The 20,408-nt window shown below is 36.1% G+C and overlaps 1 protein-coding gene across 1 annotated transcript in view; it reads right to left on the reverse strand.

The window, feature by feature from the left end:
• Nucleotides 1-20,408, reverse strand: part of LOC138076618 (EGF-like and EMI domain-containing protein 1) — a 615,728-nt gene that overhangs the window by 61,617 nt on the left and 533,703 nt on the right. The window contains 1 exon segment of the mRNA XM_068968872.1: nt 231-350. Coding sequence (XP_068824973.1) covers nt 231-350 — 120 coding nt within the window.

A 20,408-nucleotide genomic window follows, 5' to 3' on the forward strand; every position in this document is an offset into this window, starting at 1 on the left:
TAATTCTGAAACCACACCAGATTATTTTTTGTAACTAAAAATTTCACTGAGCTTTTGTATTGAATAGTATCATAAAAAATACCTTTCAGAATAATCAAATAAGTATATAAGTGTTTCTTTTTAAGCATAAATGAAAACACCTTTCTCCTAGCTGTTCTGACTATTCAAAACTGAATTACCACAAAATTGCAAACAATTATCCAATTAATCCATCAGCTTCAACTTCTTACCAGCACAGGCCTTTTTGTCTTCAGATAGTTGGTACCCTGGGTGACAGGCACACCTGGCCACGCCATTCTCACTCTGACAGATGTGGGCACATCCATTCCCACCCGTGCAGGGGTCCATCTCTAAAAGCAATTAAGCAGTGAGAGTTTGTAATTCAATAACTGTAGAAAAGCGTGCAGAGCAGAAGTGTAGATAAAGATACAAGAGAACTGGGAACAGAGGGCTTCTCACGTTAGAATGATAAGGCCTTTGGAAAGTCTTTCCCACTTTCAAATGATACTCATCTAACAAAAGGTTCCCCATTTTCTGATGTGAATTCCAAAATCTGAACAAATCTACACATGAATCAAGGTCAAAGAACTGGCTAATTTTACTCTTTTTAAAAGTCTATCTGCTGTGCTCTCTACCCAAAGTTAAATAGAGCCAGCTGGAAATCCTCCACACACTTTTGCATATTTTTCTCTTTCTCTCCCCACTTACTCTACTCATTTGCACAGCAGTTATCCTCATATAAACCTTTCACCTCTGCTCGATTTCCTCTGCCTTGGAATAAGCAACCACGGTGTGAAGAAAAGGCCAACTGGAGTAAAATGGAAGAGTCTTAGCTACAGCTACCATGGAGATGGAATAAAGACATTCACATCCCACTGAAATTAGTCAGTGACCTCCTTCTGACCTCCTCCCCTTACTTGCTCTTTTCTTAGTCTCAGTCATACTCTTTGGAAGGCCAAAGCAATGTAAAGCCACACGTCCTATCCAGAGTACCTTGTTGAACTCATGAGCTGAGTGATCCTGGTTTAAGAATGAGAAACAGCTTTGTCTACATCATAAGCTGCTGGGGTGGGAATGTCTACTCTTGCATGCTCCCCTTTCCTTTTTTAAAATAATGCACAAAATACAAAAAAAGCAAAACAATGAATAAAGCTACCTTGTCCCCACATTTACCCAGTTCCATGCAACCACTATCATACATAAACGCTTACATGCTTTCATTAGTTTCTTGCAAACTGTTTCAGACTTTATGAAAATATAAGTGATACAAACATCTTCTATCTATCTATCACAGATACAATACACATTGTTCTGCTTCTTGCTTTTATGTAGGGAGAGATTGAATTAAATTTGTAGATCAATTTGGGGGAGTATTGTCATTTGAACAATATTAGGTTATCTGATCCATGAACACGAGATGTCTTTCCATTTATTTTAGGATCTAACTTATTTTAACAATGTTTTATAGTTTTCATTACATGATTTTTCACTTCCTTTGTTAAATATGTTCCCATGTATTTTATCGTATTCAATGCTATGGTAACTAGAATCATTTGTTAATTTTATTTCCAGATGTTTTAGTTGCAAATGTATAGAAATCCAATTGATATTTTACATTTTGATCTTTTATCATGTAACTTAGCTGAATTTCCTTATTATTCTAATAGCTTTTATTTTTTAAGGTATATTCCTTAAAATTTTCTGTTACAAGATCCTGTCATCTGCAAAGGAGGATATTTTACTTCTTCTTTTCTAATCTGGATGCCTTATATTTTCTTGCCTTTTTGCTTTGGCAAGAATGTCCAGTACAATGATGAATAGAAGTGGTATGAACAGATATCTTTGCCTCATTCCTGATTAGAGCTGGGGAAGCTTTCAGCATTTCACTATTAAGTAAATATTAGCTGTGTGTTTCTCATAGATTCCATTTATTGGCTGCAGATGTTCTCTTCTATTTCTAGTTTGATGAATTCTTTTATCATGAAAGGGAATTAAATTTTGTCGTGTTTTTTTTTTTTTAACCTGCATCTGTTGAGATGATAAGGTTGGTTTTAATATGGTATATTTTTAAATACATAATTTTTAGATGTTGAACCCATCTTGATTTCCTGAGATAAATCCGATTTGATCATAGTGTATAGTTCCTTTTATGTGTTGTTGGATTTGGCTTACTAGTATTTTGCTGAGGATTTTTACATATACAAGCATACAAGATTTTGGTCTGTAGTCTTCTTTTTTTGTGAAATACTCGTCTGATTTTGGTATCAGGGTAATACTGGCCTCATGGAATGAGCTTGGGATTATTTTCTCCTCTTATATATTTTGGGAACACAATTTTCAACCGATGAAAAGAAAACAGCTCAGAATCCTATACCCAGCAAAATCACCCTGCAAGAATGAATGAGAAACCAAGATATTCCCACATGATGGAAAACTAAGAGAATTTATCTCTAGCAGATGATTCTGAAATTATGTCATTCTTTTCTAAATAGAAAGGAAATGATTTTTAAAGAAAGGAATGGTGGAGCACCAAGAAAAAAAGAAAGAACAATAGCATAAGAAAGAGCAAGAATAAGAAAAATATGAATATATACATATATACAAAATATTATATATGCATTATATATACAATATATAGAGAAACATATAAATACAATAAACTTTGCTTCCCTTCATGAATCTTCTAAATTATACTTAATAACTGAATAAAACGTAACATTGTCTAATATGGTTCTAAATGTACATAGAGAGAATAGTTAAACAATTATATAGGAATGGAAAAGAGTAGAGAGAAAGTAGTTAAGGTATCATACTTCACTTGAACTGGTAAAAATGATACTACTGGTAAATAGTTATACACAATATAATACCTGACAATCAGGAAAAAGCTAGGTAAAGATATACATTCAAAACTGTTTTTTTTTTAATTAATTTTTTTAAATTTAATTTTAAAATCTTTAATTCCTACATGTGTTCCCAAACATGAACCCCCCTCCCACCTCCCTCCCCATAACATCTCTGTGGGTCATCCCCATGCACCAGCCCCAAGCATGCTGTATCGTGCGTCAGACATAGAGTGGCGATTCAATTCTTACATGATAGTATACATGATAGAATGCCATTCTCCCAAAGCATCCCACCCTCTCCCTCTCCCTCTGAGTCCAAAAGTCCGTTATACACCGCTGTGTCTTTTTTCCTTATGAATAAAGGGAAATGGAATTCTAAAAAAATGTTATAGTAGTGTATAGGAAGACATGAAAAGATTCAGAAAAATTTAATAAAACAGAAATAATAAACAGAAAAAAAGAAATGTCAAACAAGTTGTGTCATTACATGACTACATTCATGTAAATAACTTACTACGCCAATTAAAAGGCCTGGTTTTGAAGAATGACTTAGAAAACATGACCTAACTATATGCTGGCTACATGAAACTCACTCTAAATATAATGATACAGGCTGGTAAAAAATATAAGGATGGAAAAAATACATATCATACAAACACTGATCAAAAGAAGGCAGGAATGGCACCATTAATATCAGATAGAGTAGATCTCAGCACAAAGAAAACTACCAGAGACAGAGACATATAATAATAATAATAATAAAAAGAATAGTAAAAAGGGCAGTTGACCAAGAAGACACAACAATTCTAAATGTATGGGTTGCCAGGTGACGCAGTGGTAAAGAATCTGCCTGCCAGTGCAGGAGATGCAAGAGACACAGGTTTGATCCCTGAGTCTGGAAGATCCCTTGGAGGAAGAAATGCCAAACCATTCCAGTATTCTTGCCTTGAAGGTTCCATGGACAGAGGGGCCTGGTTGGCTACAGTCCATGGGGTCCCAAAATGTTAGACATGACTGTGAATGCATGCATACACACACATATGCACCAAACAATAGTACTGCAAAATGTGGGAAACAAAAGCTGATAGAAATGAAGGAGAAATAGACAAATTCACAATTTTGGCTGTAGTCTTTATTTCTACTCTTCTACCTATTAAGACTGGACATAGAACAACAGACTGGTTCCAAATAGGAAAAGGAGTACGTCAAGGCTGTATATTGTCACCCTGCTTATTTAACTTCTATGCAGAGTACATCATGAGAAATGCTGGGCTGGAAAAAGCACAAGCTGGAATCAAGATTGCCAGGAGAAATATCAATAACCTCAGATATGCAGATGACACCACCCTTATGGAAGAAAGTGAAGAGGAACTCAAAAGCCTCTTGATGAAAGTGAAAGAGGAGAGTGAAAAAGTTGGCTTTCAACATTCAGAAAACTAAGATCCTGGCATCTGGTCCCATCACTTCATGGCAAACAGATGGAGAAACAGTGGAAATAGTGTCAGACTTTATTTTGGGGGGCTCCAAAATCACTGCAGATGGTGATTGCAGCCATGAAATTAAAAGACGCTTACTCCTTGGAAGAAAAGTTATGACCAATCTGGATAGCATATTGAAAAGTAGAGACATTACTTTGCCAACAAAAGTCCATCTAGTCAAGGCTATGGTTTTTCCTTTGGTCATGTATGGATGTGAGAGTTGGACTGTGGAAAAAACGCTGAGTGCCAAAGAATTGATGCTTTTGAACTGTGGTTTTGGAGAAGACTCTTGAGAGTCCCTTGGACTGCAGGGAGATCCAACCAGTCCATTCTGAAGGAGATCAGCCCTGGGATTTCTTTGGAAGAAATGATGCTAAAGCTGAAGCTCCAGTACTTTGGCCACCTCATGTGAAGAGTTGACTCATTGGAAAAGACTTTGATGCTGGGAGGGATTGGGGGCAGGAGGAGAAGGGGACGACAGAGGATGCAATGGCTGGATGGCATCACTGACTCAATGGACGCGAGTCTGAGTGAACTCCGGGAGTTGGTGATGGACAGGGAGGCCTGGCGTGCTGCGATTCACAGGGTCTCAAAGAGTTGGACACGACTGAGCGACTGAACTGAACTGAACTGAACCTATTAAGAACAGATCAGCCAGAAAGAAAATAATCAACAAAAGCCACTATCAACCCATAAGATCTAATTGACACTTACCAAACACTACATTGAACAACAGCAGGATATATATTCTTGTCAAGTGCCTACACAACACTAAACAAAACACATTTTCTATGTGCTCCATAGGCCATAAAAAATCTCAATGGAAAATAAAAATGAAGTTGAATAAAAATAAAAATTCAATACCAAAAATTTGAGGACACAGTTAAAGCAGTGCTGAGAGGTAGAGAAAGAGGGAGAAAGATTTGTGGTACTACATCCATTGGAAATGATCTCAAATCAATAATCTAAGCTTCCACTTGAAGAACTCAGAATAAGAAGAGCAAAATAAATCCAAATCAAGTAGAATGAAGAAACAGTAAAAATGAGGGCAGAAAGCAATAAAATTAAAAACAAAAAGATAGATAATACTATTGAAGCAAAGAGTTGGTTCTTAGATCAATAAAATTGGCAATGGTGACTGACAAAGAAAGTAAAAAATACAAATTACCACTGTTTGGAATGAAACAGGGTATTACTATAAACCCTGATGACATCAAAAGTATAGTAAGACAACAACTGTGCTGAATTTGGCAACTTGGATGAAATGGGCTAATTCCTTAAAAGAAATGCAAACAATCACAACTCAATCACATGAAACAGAGAATGTATATAGCTCTATAAATCTGAAAAAATTAACTCATAATTTAAACATATCCCAAAGAGAAATTTTCCGGCCTAGATAATTTCACTGAATAATCCTACCAAACTTTTAAGGAAGAATTAACATCAATTCTAAAATTTCTTCTAGAAAATAGAAGAAATACTTTTTAACTTATCTATTTTATGAAGCAAGTATTATTCTGATACCAAAGCCCAGCAAAGACTTTCTATTTCTAAAAAAGAAAAAGAAAATAAAATACTATATACCAATATCACTCATCAATACAGATGCAAAAAATCCTTCACAAAATTTTAGCAAATAGAAGCAGTAATATATACACACAAATTATACAGCTTGACCAAGGAGGGTTTATTGCAGCATACACAGCTGGTAAAATATTCAGAATCAATGTAATTTTTCATATTTACAGGATAAAGAAATTCACATGATCATATTAATTAATGTAAAATATTTGACATAATTCAATACAATATTCACGACAAAAGAAAATGGGAGCAATGAGAACTTTCTCACCTAATAAAAAACATATACAAGAAACCTATAAGTAATATTATGCTTAATGATACTGAATTATTCCCCCCTGGGATTAGGGAACAACACAAAAAGGCTTACTCTCATTGCTCTATGCAACATAGTGCTACCATAGCTCATGCAATCAGGCAAGAAGAGGAAATAAAAGGATCATAGGTCAGAGAGAAAGAAATAAAACTATTCCCATTTGCATATTACATGATTTGAAAAACATGTTTGAAAATCCTAAGGAATCTACAACCTCTCAGAACTAAAAAGTGAGTTCAGCAAGGTAGCAGGATACAAGGTACACATATAAAGATAAATTGCATTTAGATATACTATTAATGGGAGAAGGCAATGGCACCCCACTCCAGTACTCTTGCCTGGAAAATCCCATGGACGGAAGAGCCTGGTGGGCTGCAGTCCATGAGGTCGCTAAGAGTCGGACACGACTGAAGTGACTTAGCAGCATACTATTAATGAACACATGGACAGTGAAATTAAAAAGGCAAAACATCCGCAATTACCCAACTACAGGACACATTCTATATCTTCGAATAGATTATATACAATTCTTTGAAGGCTGGAACCTGACTTATATACCTTGGTATCCTCATACATTTAGAATCTATATAGAAGACATTTTATAAACTGTAGTTTGTTGGAAAGAGGATACAGTTATCAGAAATTTGGTTTCAAGTATAGGTCTGTCAGTTGCTGAAAAACTGAAGAGCACAATAGATACACAATGGTAGACTCTAGGTGCATTCAAGGGAATAGGACCATGCTCTTGCCCTCCTAGACTGTTCATTCTGCTGGATGAGGTAGAGAGTGTATGAGTAAATCGGTAAGAAAAATCATCACAGATTATTGTGAGTGCTGTGAAGGAAACAAATAGGATGCTTTGAGAGACAGTAGCTTAAGAGGAAAGCCTTGACTGGAAAAGAGAATTCGGGGCAGAGGTCTCAAGACACTGAGGTAGAAAAGGCATAGCATGTTATTGCCATTGTTCAGTCCCTAAGTAGTATTCAACTTCTTGCGACCCCACGGACTGCAGTGCGCCAGGCTTCCTTGTCCTTCACTATGTCCTGGAGTTTGCTCCAACTCATGTCCAATGAGTAGGTGATGCTAGTCAACCATCTCATCCTCTGTCACCCCCCTCTCCTCCTGCCTTCAGTCTTTCCCAGCATCAGGATCTTTTCCAATGAGTTGGCTCCTCACATCAGATGACCAAAGTATTGGAGTTTCAGCTTCTGCATCAGTCCTTCCAGGGAATATTCAGGGTTGATTTCCTTTAGGACTGATTGATTTGATGATCTCCTTGCAGTTCAAGGGACTTTCAAGAGTCTTCTCTAGAACCACAGTTCAGAAGCATCAATTTTTCAGTGCTCAGTCATCTTTATAGTCCAAGTCTCACATTCATACATGACTACTGGAAAACCAAAGCTTTGACTATACAGACCTTTGTCGGCAAAGTTATGTCTCTGCTTTTAATACACTGTCTAGGTTTGTCACAGCTACCATAAGGAAGCCTGTGGCTGCACATGCAGTCCACAGTAAAGATTTGGGAATTAACTAAGTTTAGTAGTAAGGTACTGAAGAGTTTAAACGGGTAAGTGGCAGGGTCAATAGCAAAATTTCCAGGTCTCCTGAATCTTGCTTCAGTAATCATTTTCTCTTTATTGAGTTGGTTAAAATATGTGTATTTTATTAAGAAAATACTTCATTACAAAATGGTAGCCCTGAAGCCACATAGGATAAAATCTTTCACTGACTTTGCAATCTTAAAATCTCTCAGTATCTTGCATTCTTATGCACAGTTAAGGCATTTCAAATTCCAAAGAAATCACTGTTTCTTTTTTACTTTCTGTGTAACTTGAAGAACATAAATAAGAAGGTAATTTGGATGTATGAGTTGGCATGGATTTCACTAAATATGTTAGTTGAAGAACAGTTTAAAATAATACATTGCAATTTATCTTGAACAGCTCAAATTCTGGCCAGAAATCATTTTAAGGGTTTGATTATTTTGGAAAATGTTTAAGTAAAAAAATAACATTTATCTTATTTTATGTATTCCAGTACAGTTTAAAACCTTATTTAGATTTTTAACAAATATGATATTAAAATAAGATTTAAAAATTGATTGTGATTATAATATTGATTTCAAATGAATCTTTGTCATATACCTCTGCTTTCCAAAGACTATATGGAATAAACAGCCACAGAGAAATTCCTGACTTATTTGTAAAAATTAAATTCATACTTATCTTGCACAATACATGAGTCAAATTACACCTCAAACTTTTTAAGAAAAGCTTCTTGCTGAAAATGTACACTGAGGAAGCTAAATGTTACTTAATTATAAATCAGTGATTCAGATTTCAAGCTCAATACCAGAAATTTTTGTCTCTTAAAGATGTTCTGTTACACTTTCACAAATTTTCAGTCACCAGTTTTTCAACAATTAAGTACAGAAGAATTAAAGATGCCATGGAAACGATCTGGCTACTTCTGTTCTTATTTTTAAGACCTCTCAATACTCTCAGGTAACACTTTCTCCAAATGACATTCTCAAAAGCACATATTAGTAACCTTCATGTTAGTTAGCAACCTCCCCATAAGCCACAAAGCATTTGCTAAAGGTATTCACTAGTCAGAGTCTTTTGACTTCCTCTCTCTAGATTCTTATTTCTTGAGTTTCAAAGGTGCCTGAAAACCAAATGATTCTATTTGTAAGGTTAAGATGTCTGTGTTTAACCAAGTACCCATGTGGTTAAACGATGCACATTTTCACCTATGGAGGTATATTAGCATTGTACCAGGGAATATGTTCTGGTCCAAGAAGTATATTCCTAGTGAAAATTAATTGGATATATGTTAATAAAATCTCCACTCTATAACCCCAATAGCATCCCTAATTGTTGGTGTTTTAAATATGTGATTCTCTACATGTGAAGTAATTCTATGTGGAGGATTTCTGTGACCTTGACACTGTTCTCTGGAGTAATTCCTACTCTTCTTTCCAAATTGAAGTTAGATATCATTTCCTCTTAAAAGCTTTTTTTTTTTTTTTTTTAAGCCCTTTAGTCTGGTTTACATCTGTTTACTGGGGTTCCTATACTATGTTTTGCACAGCTGTGAACTCTTCATGCATTTGTCTCCCCTACCAGACCATGATATTCTTGATGGCAGGGACCTTTGATTTTTGTATCAAAGAACTCTTCAGTTCCACCTCCAGTTCCTGGTCTATAATGGCAAGTTGGAATTGTCCCTTGCAGGAAGGAAATGCATGGCATAGCAACATGTGAGAGAGTGGTGAAGATAAGCAGATTTTTTCATCTGGTGAAATACCACATTATTATCCCAAGCCTGAAAGAAAAAAATCCTCAAAGTAAAAATGAGATAAAACAATCATTTGGTCCATGCTCTTGGAAAAGAGACAGAAAATCCCCCAAACCTTCAGATTTTCTTTTTATGTCTTGTTCATTACTAATATTATTCAATGCCTACACTCACTCTATCTGTCAAAGTCCCTCAGAGAGTCAAGATTTATTTCTAGCACAGCATTACATATCCCTTTCATCTAGTCCTAGATAAAATGCAAGAAATCTATTTAGTTCATGGCGAGAAGTGCGGTTGCCGTTGGAGCTTCTACATGCTTAATGAACTGCATGTTCACTTGAAAGGCTAATCCCATCCAACTAGAGTTCAGGCCATTATGAGGCTTACACGGGCGCTCAGACATGAAATGCTGGCTAAGACTCTAACTGAGCTTCATAATAGACAGCATCCTGGTTTATGGGACAGGGATATTGTATTCATCAAAGGGCAATATAAGACTTTGTATTGACTGACCGGAGAAACTAGTCACATCTTCCTAGGCTGCTATAGTTTGGTCTAGCTGTCAATTTGGCAGTTCCTGGGTTGCAAATTGTGGACACTATTGCTTAACATTCATGTCTGCTTCACATCCCAGCAGTGGCAGCTCACCATTGACGATCGTGTTTCCTAACTGCAGTCCAGCCCAGCTGGAGAGCCAATTTCTAACACAATTGCAGCCTGCTCTGACAGGAGCTCTGGTAGTCAAATGCCACATTCTCTGAGGTACTTTAGAGACTATCACTTTATGGAGCACTGGTTGATGCAATGAGAAAACCAATAGGCAGAAAACAACCACTTTTTAAAGTTAATTATATTATTAAAAATTCTGTTCTTCCACAGAATTACTATAATAATTATTGTCTATAATATTCATGTTGACATTTAACAAGTTAAACTTTCTAAATGGCATATGAAAAAGATCTAAGAGGCATGAATTTGTAACCTGACTCAGCCAGGGCCACTAACACTGTGACCTTGGGACAGCCATTTGACTTCTAGAAGCTTTAAGCCCTGTTTCTGTAAAAACAAGCATAATAATGACTATTTCATGATATTGTTGCTAAATATGAAGTGAAATAAGGTATGTAAAACAACTAATACAGTGTCTGGAGTAATGCTCAAATGTTAGGCATTATAAGTGATAATACAGTAAGAAAAGGAAGTGAAATGGACAAAGGAATAATAACCTACCATCAGAAAGAGAATTTGGAATTTGATATATTTGACGTAAAACAACTGTGAGTGATATGAAATCCAGAGCGTGTTCAGGCTTGTGAATAGCTACAACTGACTGGAGGAGAGGGAAAAAAAAAAAATCTTTATGTAGGGAGTTAAAAGAATCAAGGCAAATAATAAAATCAGGAATGATTTACCAAATTCCTACTAAGTAAAAGATCTCGGGAGAGGGGTTCATGTTTGGGATCACATGTACACCCGTGGTGGATTCATGTCAATGTATGGCAAAACCAGTACAGTATTGTAAAGTAAAATAAAGTAAAAATAAAAATTAAAAAAAAAAAAGACCTTATGAGAGAAAGATAAATAAGAACTTCTACTATGTGGGAAGATGAACAAGTATGTACAAATGGGGAAGGATGTAGAAAAAGAAGATCAATTATTAGCAAAAGAATCAGACCAGGTAAGAACAGGGTCTCAAAATCTAAGGAAAGAGATTTTCAAAAAGGAAGTCAAGTGTAAGCTGGGTCAGCTGCTGAAGGGTGACAGTCAAAAGAAAGTTATGAGTGCTTCACTTGTACTAAGGACTGTTTCAGGCACTTCACTCATATCCATTCAATACATCACGAATGTAAGTACAATAATTTGAAAGTCAGATGAGGAAAAGTCTTTATTGAATGGTATCAGGGAAAAAGGAGATGACCTGAAGGGATAATAACTTTGAACTATGCAACATTTGGAAATCTTCAACAAATAATAATTATTATTATAACTGTGGATTAATAATTGTTAAAATTCAGATAATATATGCTTAATATATTCCAGGAACTATTATAAGTGCTTTATGTGCATTCATTCCTTTAATCTTCATAAGAACTCAAAGAAGTTAGTACAATTTAAATATCCATTTTATAGACAAAGAAACTGAGGCAGAAATTGAATTCAAGTTCTCAAAGCTAAAAAGTTACAGAAGTGGGATTTGAAGGGGAAAGGAGGGCTTCAAACTCAGGAGGCTGGATTCAGAAACTTGTTTCTTAACTCCTACACTATACTGGAGGAGAAGAGGTCTGGAGTATCTCCGTGATAGCTATAGAGATGAGGTGGTGTACCCAGAAGATAAGTGATGAGATGACAGAATTAAAGGTGGATAATAATGATAAATACAGAGGACAGCCACAGAGGGAATGGAACTTTTGTTCCTGGGAGATGGGAGAAATGGCATTAAAGAAAATTTTGAGAATCTACAGAAACTGATTCTTAAAATTCAGTAAGCAAGGACTGGGAGCTGGAAAAGTGAGACCCGGGAAGACTGCACTGGATAGATTACATGAGGTTTGAGAGCAAGACTTGGTGACATCAAAAACTGAATTCTAGCCTTGACTCTATCAAGAAACTGTTATATCACCCTGCAGCTGAAAATGTACTCCTCTTTGCGTTAGGGTTCTAGCAATAACTTCTGTGAGCCAGGAAACTTAATAAGCCTTACATGCATTACTCATTTAACCTTTATTCATAACCTTATGACATATATATGATTATTATGCCCAGATCACAGATGAGGAAATACTAATGAGTTTAAATTAACAGCTCATCTTCACAGTGAATGAGAGAGCTGGGATTTTCAGCCAGATCTAGCTGATCCCCATAGTCTTTTAAAACACTGGGTCATACTGATTCTTTCCAGATGTTATCGAAGAGAAAAAATAGGTTTGAGAACCTAATCCACAACGATGGTGTATAAATATAAGAAGGCAGGAAGTTGAGAGCAAAAATAACTGTGGAAATTGGGGATCAGTTATTTGAAATTGAATATATGTATAGCACCCACCCCAAGGACACAGTTGGAGTGCTGGCCAGGAAGAACTTAACACCAAAGTTGTGAGCAATTTTTTAAGTGGGGGCACTTGCTGGGTGGGTGGTAAAGGTATGAGATATGTATGAGCGATTTGAAGAGAATTCAATTACTTTGAATCATTTTAAAAGTGAGAAGACAATGAAAATAGATCTTCATTAACTTGCTTTTTGTAAATGTAGACATTATTTCACAAGAATTTTCCTCTTTAATGATGCAGGAAGGATTTGGGGATACTGATTTACAAATTGGGATACACATTTTTCAAGGAAAGTCAAATGTTCAAATATATATACAGATGCCATCCTTTTCATTTAATTTTTGGCTTAGAAAAAGTTAAAATACAAAAAGCTCAAATTATTTCCAAAGTGCTGCTGTAACTTAATATCTGCCATCAATAATTTCCATGTATAAAGGCATTTCCAGACATACTCATATTGCAAACAGGCACAGTTGGAAATTCTATTAAAGCAATGGTAGCTATAATTCCTTGATGTATTTGCAAACTGTACAATAGGTCAACTAAGACCATTTAAACTCAATGCTCCAATAATCATTTATTCAGCTTCTAGATGATCTCTGTAATTCAAAGGATTTAGGCAAACTTTTCTTTAGAGCAAATATCACAAAAATAGGAAGCACAGGACACTTTCCAGATCTGGACTAATCAATCATCAAACCCTTACTGAAAGCCTATAATATATGCATGGTACTTGTGTCTTAAAGATTTTGCCAGATTTGAATTCATATGAATTATCTTTTAGACTTCAACATATTTTATAACTCTAAGATCAGAACAGAATTATTAGGCTTGTTTCCCAACAAGATACACAGTGGTGATGTGTTTTGCTAGAAAAGAAAAAAAGATTTGAATTTAGTGCTTTATTGCTTCCAGTTTTCAGTCTATGTGTGTCAGGCTGAGCTGCCTTAAGATTTAAGTTTGCATGAAAACATGATGCTGTGAGTGTGCAAATAACATCTGAACCCTAACAATTTTAATCAGTGGAATTTATCTTAAAGAAATTATCATTTTGGGAGCAAAGATTTATCTACAAGAATATTTTTTTGGTTATTTTCTTTAAAATAAAAAGTGCAAATCTATTTATTCCATATCAGGATTATTGGAGTGCAATTATAAAAACAAGGGTAGGCTATGCATAATACAGTTAGCTGGAAAAATCTTGGGTTCCAGAGTGCCAGTTCCTGGGTTCAAATGCTGTTTCTGCCACTTTCATGCTATGAAATCTGGGGTCAAATACCCAACCTCTACTGTGCTCCATTTTGTTTTCTGTAAAGTGCCTACTGTATACAGTTGTTGTAAAGTTAAATCAGACAATCCATATAAATGTTCTTTGCAGTGGTGTCTGACTCAAAGGTAATTCTAAGTATAAGCTATTATAATGTAATCATTAAATATTATATGTAAAAATTAAACTTTAAATGTTTGTAATTAAATATATTACATAAAATAGTATATTACATATTTTAATAGGGCAAAATAGATAATAGACACTGTACAATCTTATGTCACTTATTTATGGAAATAAAATGCTTGAAAAGATATATACCAATACATAAAAAACTGTTACTTTTGTATGGTGGTATGGATTGTTTCTACTATTTTTCTTTTGTGTTATTTTATTACCCATTTTTTCCAGATTTCCTTCAATGAACATGTATTGTTTTTATAATAGAAAGTGTAAAGCAATAAAAATAAAATAAGTTGCATGGCATATATTGATCCATTACAAAGTTAAGAGGACTTCAGGAGAAGTTGCTGCTTTCAGCATGTCAATAGATCCTGAGGCAAGAGATGTTAATGACACCAAAAAGACCACAGGGAGAGGAGAGGGGTGAAGGGGACTTAGTGCATTCAATACAAAGTAATAGAATTCGAGGTTGATGACAGTAGGACCAAAAAGTCAATGTCTGCTGAAAACAAAAAATGTGCAATTTCAACCTCAAGATCACTATCACTGAAGTAGAAAATAATTGTTTCTAATAATCTGGAAATAGACTGGTCTTACCTTGAGTTAAATATGTAAGGCCCTGATTAAATTCATTAACCTCTTTATGCTTTCTTTGGGCTTATTTTTATTTTCAGTTCAGTTTTAGGTGTTATTTCAGTGACTGAGACTATCCACCCCCATGGTAAGAGACAAAACTGGAAGGACCTTTTCATCATTCCAAATGGTGTTTCTACACCTTCAGTGTTGGTTTCCCTAATGTACCTTCTTTAACTTTGATTTTTTTTTTTTGGTACTCCTTTTATGATGCCAAATTGTTTGGTAAAATCACTGCTGGTTGCTGGTTTCTAAAATTTCATTATATATATATATATATATATATAATATATACACACACATCCATGTATATATTATATATATATATATATACACACACACATATATGAATACGTATATATACATAATATCTCCCAGTGGCTCAGCAGTAAAGAATCCACCTGCAAGAACTGTAGTAGATGTGGTTTTGATCACTGGGTTAGGAAGATCCCCTGGAGGAGGGCATGCAACCCACTCTGGTATTCTTGCCTGAAGAATGCATGGACAGAGGAGTCTGGTGGGCTATAGTCCATAGGGTCTCAAAGAGTCGGACGGGAAAGAAGTGACTTAGCGTCCACGCACACATAATATCACATTCTTGTTGCCTTCTCTTTATTGCCTTGGACAGTGATGTGTTATCAGCAAAATCACAGTCCTGTGTCCATGAGCACGGCAAATGTCCTTCTGACTGACATATGATTATTTGTGGGTTCTTTATAAAAATTTAGCTGAACTGTGAATCATCCCATAGGCTTTAACATTTTCTAAAGTCAACTCCTTTGACATAATTACATGATTTTGAGCTTTTATTAAAAATGGTACAATGTGATTAAATCCATGAAACTCCAACCACATGACTTTGTAACTGGAAACAGAAGAATGTTTAAATAATCCCAATAGTTTTTTGTAGAAAAAAAAAGTATGTGTGCCAGCAAAATCCCAAATATTACATTGAAATAAAGTAAGTAAACTATACTGAGACAGTCTAAGTCAGTGCTTGGGAAAAGGCCTCAGTTCCCTGTCCCCTATTATTGGGTATTCCATGAGTTCAAGGAAAAGAGGTGCTAGTTTCAGTTTATGGCTGAACTAGCTTTTCAATCAAATTAATAATCACCTTCCTAGGGACGGAAATATCACTCTCATGCTCACTGCCAAACAACAAAAAAAGAAGAGAGAGGGACGGAAATATCACTCTCATGCTCACTGCCAAACAACAAAAAAAGAAGAGATCCATAAACGTTTGTTGAACAAATAAAGAAGAGCCTTCCCATCTTTTGCTGGATTAGGATTAGATGACTGTAGGCAGAGAATCTGCTTCTGTCAACAGAGAACTTAATTATTCACAGTGATTGCTAATGTCAGCTGTGGGAAGGCAGCATTTTCGAAGGACTAATGGAATTTCCTACTAAGTGTGCCAGAAGAAAATGACTCTGCATCCTGATTTTATCCCAAGTACAACAAAACAACTGGCCTGGGAAGTTTGTCTACACATATATCAAGCTTTAGTTCACCCACATAATTTTAAAAGCAAGAAACTTTAATATATTTGTTTTCTTCTTCCCAGTTCTGTCCAAAATCACCAGTTGTTACTTATTCATTGCTGGCAAACTGTTGACTTTATAGATGCTGAACATTAGCCAGCATAAGACCATGAACTTGGCACTTGAAAATTCAGACCTATCTCTGTTGGTGTCCAGCAAAATGTCCTCTGTCGCTTTCCTTTGATTACACTGAATGACTCCGCAGAATCATTCACAACTTAAAATGTGCACAGTCATTGAAATAAAACATGCATAATTTCAACTACAAAGATCACTTTTTGCAAATGGTGTTAAAATAGGATAGGGAACTTTGCTGGTGGTCCAGTGGCTAGGGCTCTGTGTTCCCAATGCAGGGGGCCCGGGTTTCATCCCTAGTCAGGGAACTAGATCCCACATACTGCCCCTAAAGAGTTCACATGCCACAAATAAAGATCCCATGTGCCACAACGAAGATCAAAGATCTCATGTCCTACAACTAAGACCTGGCATAGCCAAATAAATAATTAAATGTATATATAAATACATTTTATATATACATACATACATACATACATATATAATACACACATATATACATACATATACATTTGTATATATACATACAATTAATTAAATGTATATATAAATATATATATATATGAAAATGAAGTCGCTCAGTCGTGTCCAACTCTTTGCAACCCTATGGACTGCAGCCTACCAAGCTCCTCTGTCTGTCAGATTTTCCAGGCAATAATACTGGAGTGGATTGCCATTTCCTTCTCCAGGGGATCTTCCCTACCCAGGGATGGAACCCAGGTCTTCTGCATTGCAGGCAGATGCTTTACCATCTGAGCCACCAGGGAAGTCCATATATATATATGTATGTAATTGGTAGGGTATCTTTTCTTTCAGTGTATAATGGGTATCTTTCCCTTACCCTACCCATCTTGTAGTATTTTAAACTTGATTGCAATTGCCCTCTAGTCTTAAGAAAATAAAATCTAGGGTTCATTAAAAGCTGTCATTCTTTCCTATAATTTAAAGTGGTCTAAGAAAGATTTCTAAAGAATCCCTGGAGTATATAGACTGAAGGGAGCTCATGTCTTTGACAGTAAGATGCCTGTGACAGAGAAGCAGTGTGCAGCACTAAATCCAGTTAGGTTGATAAGGAGAGCTTGGTTTTCAGGTTGGAGATATGTTGACTAGGAGACTTGCTGTTGTTTAGTCAGTCAGTCTGTCACATCCAACTCTTTTTGCAACCCCATGGACTGTAGCCAGACAGGCTCCTCTGTCTATGGCAAGAATACTGGAGTTGGTTGTCGTTTCCTTCTCCAGGGGATTTTCTCAACCCAGGGGTCAAACCCATGTCTCCTGCTTGGCAGGCAGATTCTTCGCCACTGAGCCACCTGGGAAGCCCACCCACAAATTCATACATGTGATAAGACTGCATGGAACCAAATATACAAAATGAAAAAAAGTTCAAGCAGCTGAGCACAAATATTTTAATTCTGTAAAGTGATATTTTCTTTAAGAGTTATCTACAGTTCAAAGCTCACTTCTATGAAGTATCAAATCCATCAGCCTTTTAAGAGATATAAAATTATGAAAAGGTATCACCAGAACCTACCTTAACATTTCAGCTAAGGGTCAAGAGAAAGTTAAGTGTGTTGTCACACAGAAATCCAAACAGAATATCAGAAGGAAACAAGTTCAATATAGTCATATTAATGTTGCTAAAAGAACTGGAGTGGAAGCCCAGGATGGTGAGCAAGTGGGAGAAAGAAAGAAAACATGGTTTAAACAGATCCTGGGAGAAAACCCAGGACAAATTCTGCCTTTGGGATTATCTTGGTAACCCTTATTTTTTGTTATAGGGAATAATAGTAACAGACTCTAATTATAGTCTTGTTGTTGCAAAACCAGTCCAACTCCTACCAAGTTAAAAAGAAGTCTGTCTTTGACTTATTGAGTTTAGGTGGTAACCCATATCCTTCCATAGCGAAGAGATCAGTTCTGGCAAGAACCTGATCTAGGAGACCAGAAGGGGAGAAACAATTGAGATGTTAAGAAACAAACAAACAAAAAAATACACTTAATTTGAAGGAAAAAAAAAAAAAAGCTAGAGCCATTTAGGGAATAGGCAGTGATTCCAGAATTTCAACAGAAGTATCTTCAGACAAAAACAGCCAGTTTGGAAGAGAAGGACTTCCCTGGTGGTTCAGCTGGTAAAGAATCTGCCTGCAATGTAGGAGACCTGGATTTGATCCCTGGGTTGGGAAGATTCCCTGGAGAAGAGAAAGGCTACCCATTCCAGTATTCTGGCCTGGAGAATTCCAGGGAGTCGCAAAGAGTTGGCCAGGACTGAGTAGCTTTCACGTCTCACTTTTGGAAGAGAATGTAGTCTTAAAGCTGCATTTTCATAAAAGGAAACATGCCATTTATATTTAGATGTTATGCTAGGGGTTAACAAAAATATGAAAAGTTGAAAGGATGGTTTATTTGCATTTTCCTTAGGACTGAGAAAACATATATTGCTCATATTTAAAAAATATTTATCATTTTTGGGTACAATTGGAAAATGGATAAAAATTTTGGGAGGAGGGCTAAAGCCTCCCCGTGACCCTCCCCTGCCTCCTGAACTGAAAGAATTGAAGCTAGCATGCAGAGTCTCTTCAGGGAATTTTAATTAAATAAATATATTAATACAAGTGAGATGTGTTTTTTATCAAAAACATTACCATGTATACATATAGCTTTTTCTATTGAGTCTGCAGACCATTTCCTCTTGATGTATAAGTAACAAAATATGCAGTGGAGACTAAAAGCCCTCACTCATCTTGCTTAGTTTGTGCATCTCCACATTTTCGAGATATCTTTGTTTGTGATTCTTCTAAACTCAGTGGGATACTTAACATCACTTTAAATTCTTGAATTCTGTCACATTTCATTACTGTGAATTATATTGCTATCTCTGGCTGCCCCGCCTTAAACGTGAGTGAATGTGAACCTAAGGACACACAGGGTTTCAGAGACAAAAAAGGCAACAGCTGTTTATGGAAAGCAACGTGTGAAGTAGATTGTAGGGGGGAAAAATGATTGTTTCAAACACACAGTCTTGCAAAATGGTACAGAAGGCTGGAAAAAGTTTCACTGCTCTCAATACGTTGCTCCTTTGCAGCAGGTAATATGTGTTCACTGTGACTTCCTCTCATAGTAGCTGCCATCTCATTTCAGCTGGTGGTGTGAAAGGCTCCAGGGCTGGTAGTGTTCATCAGTGATCTGAATACATCACCGCTCATAGCCCCCATTGTTAACAGAGCAAGAGCTGACAGCTTGAATGCTGGAAGAGGCAAGAAACAAAGTAAAACAGATGTCAAAATATCCTGTGCTTGTCTGGGCATAACTAGCATGCTGAGGAATCAATTGCTAAAGAAAATCTATTTCTATCTATTTCCTACCTACTCCTGAGGTTTTTGGCTAAAATATTTTGATATGATCCCCCTCCCCCAAAGAAAACCATCACATATATAATAGTCCCAAACTCATGAGAAACCATACAATCATTATCTACAACATTCTCATTCTAATAAGATGTATTTCTTCCTTAGTGACAGAGTTTCTCACATTTGGAGGACAATATCCTTTCAGGGAGTCAGAGTAATGAGAAGAAAATTTCCAGCTGCTGCTACAATTCATAGTACACACATGTCCACTGGAAATATGAAAAAATGCTCTACAAAGGGCCTTTATACTGCCTTACTGGAAATGATTTTTTTTAATGATAAAAATAAGTTTTTAATTTTATTTTATCTTCACCTAGGTCATAGTAGGGTGTCTTGCACACAGTGATCATTTAACAAATCCTGCAAAATTATATCCAAGGACCTGGCAGTTGAAAAACTATGTTGGGGACTGGAATGGAGTGTAAAGTCATCAGTTTTCTAAAACTGATTATGAATTAAAGAAGATACTAGAGAACTACTCAAGGAAATGAATTAACATTCTTCTGCTTTCAACTTCATTGCATCTGTGAGTTCCTGAGGGCAGTAACCACCATGTCAGTTTCCTCCCAGCACTAATGGCACTGCTTAGAACAACGTATGGGTTGTGTTTAGTCATATCCAGCTCTGCTGAGTGTTAAAAGCCTGTGTGGCTTCAAAAGGGCCCCATACTTGGCTGAATGCTTCGCTATCATCATCTTGAAATTCTTAATACTTTTTGAACAGGTATCCCA

Source organism: Capricornis sumatraensis, chromosome 1, assembly GCF_032405125.1.
Source record: "Capricornis sumatraensis isolate serow.1 chromosome 1, serow.2, whole genome shotgun sequence".
In the NCBI taxonomy this organism is placed as follows: Eukaryota; Metazoa; Chordata; class Mammalia; order Artiodactyla; family Bovidae; genus Capricornis; species Capricornis sumatraensis.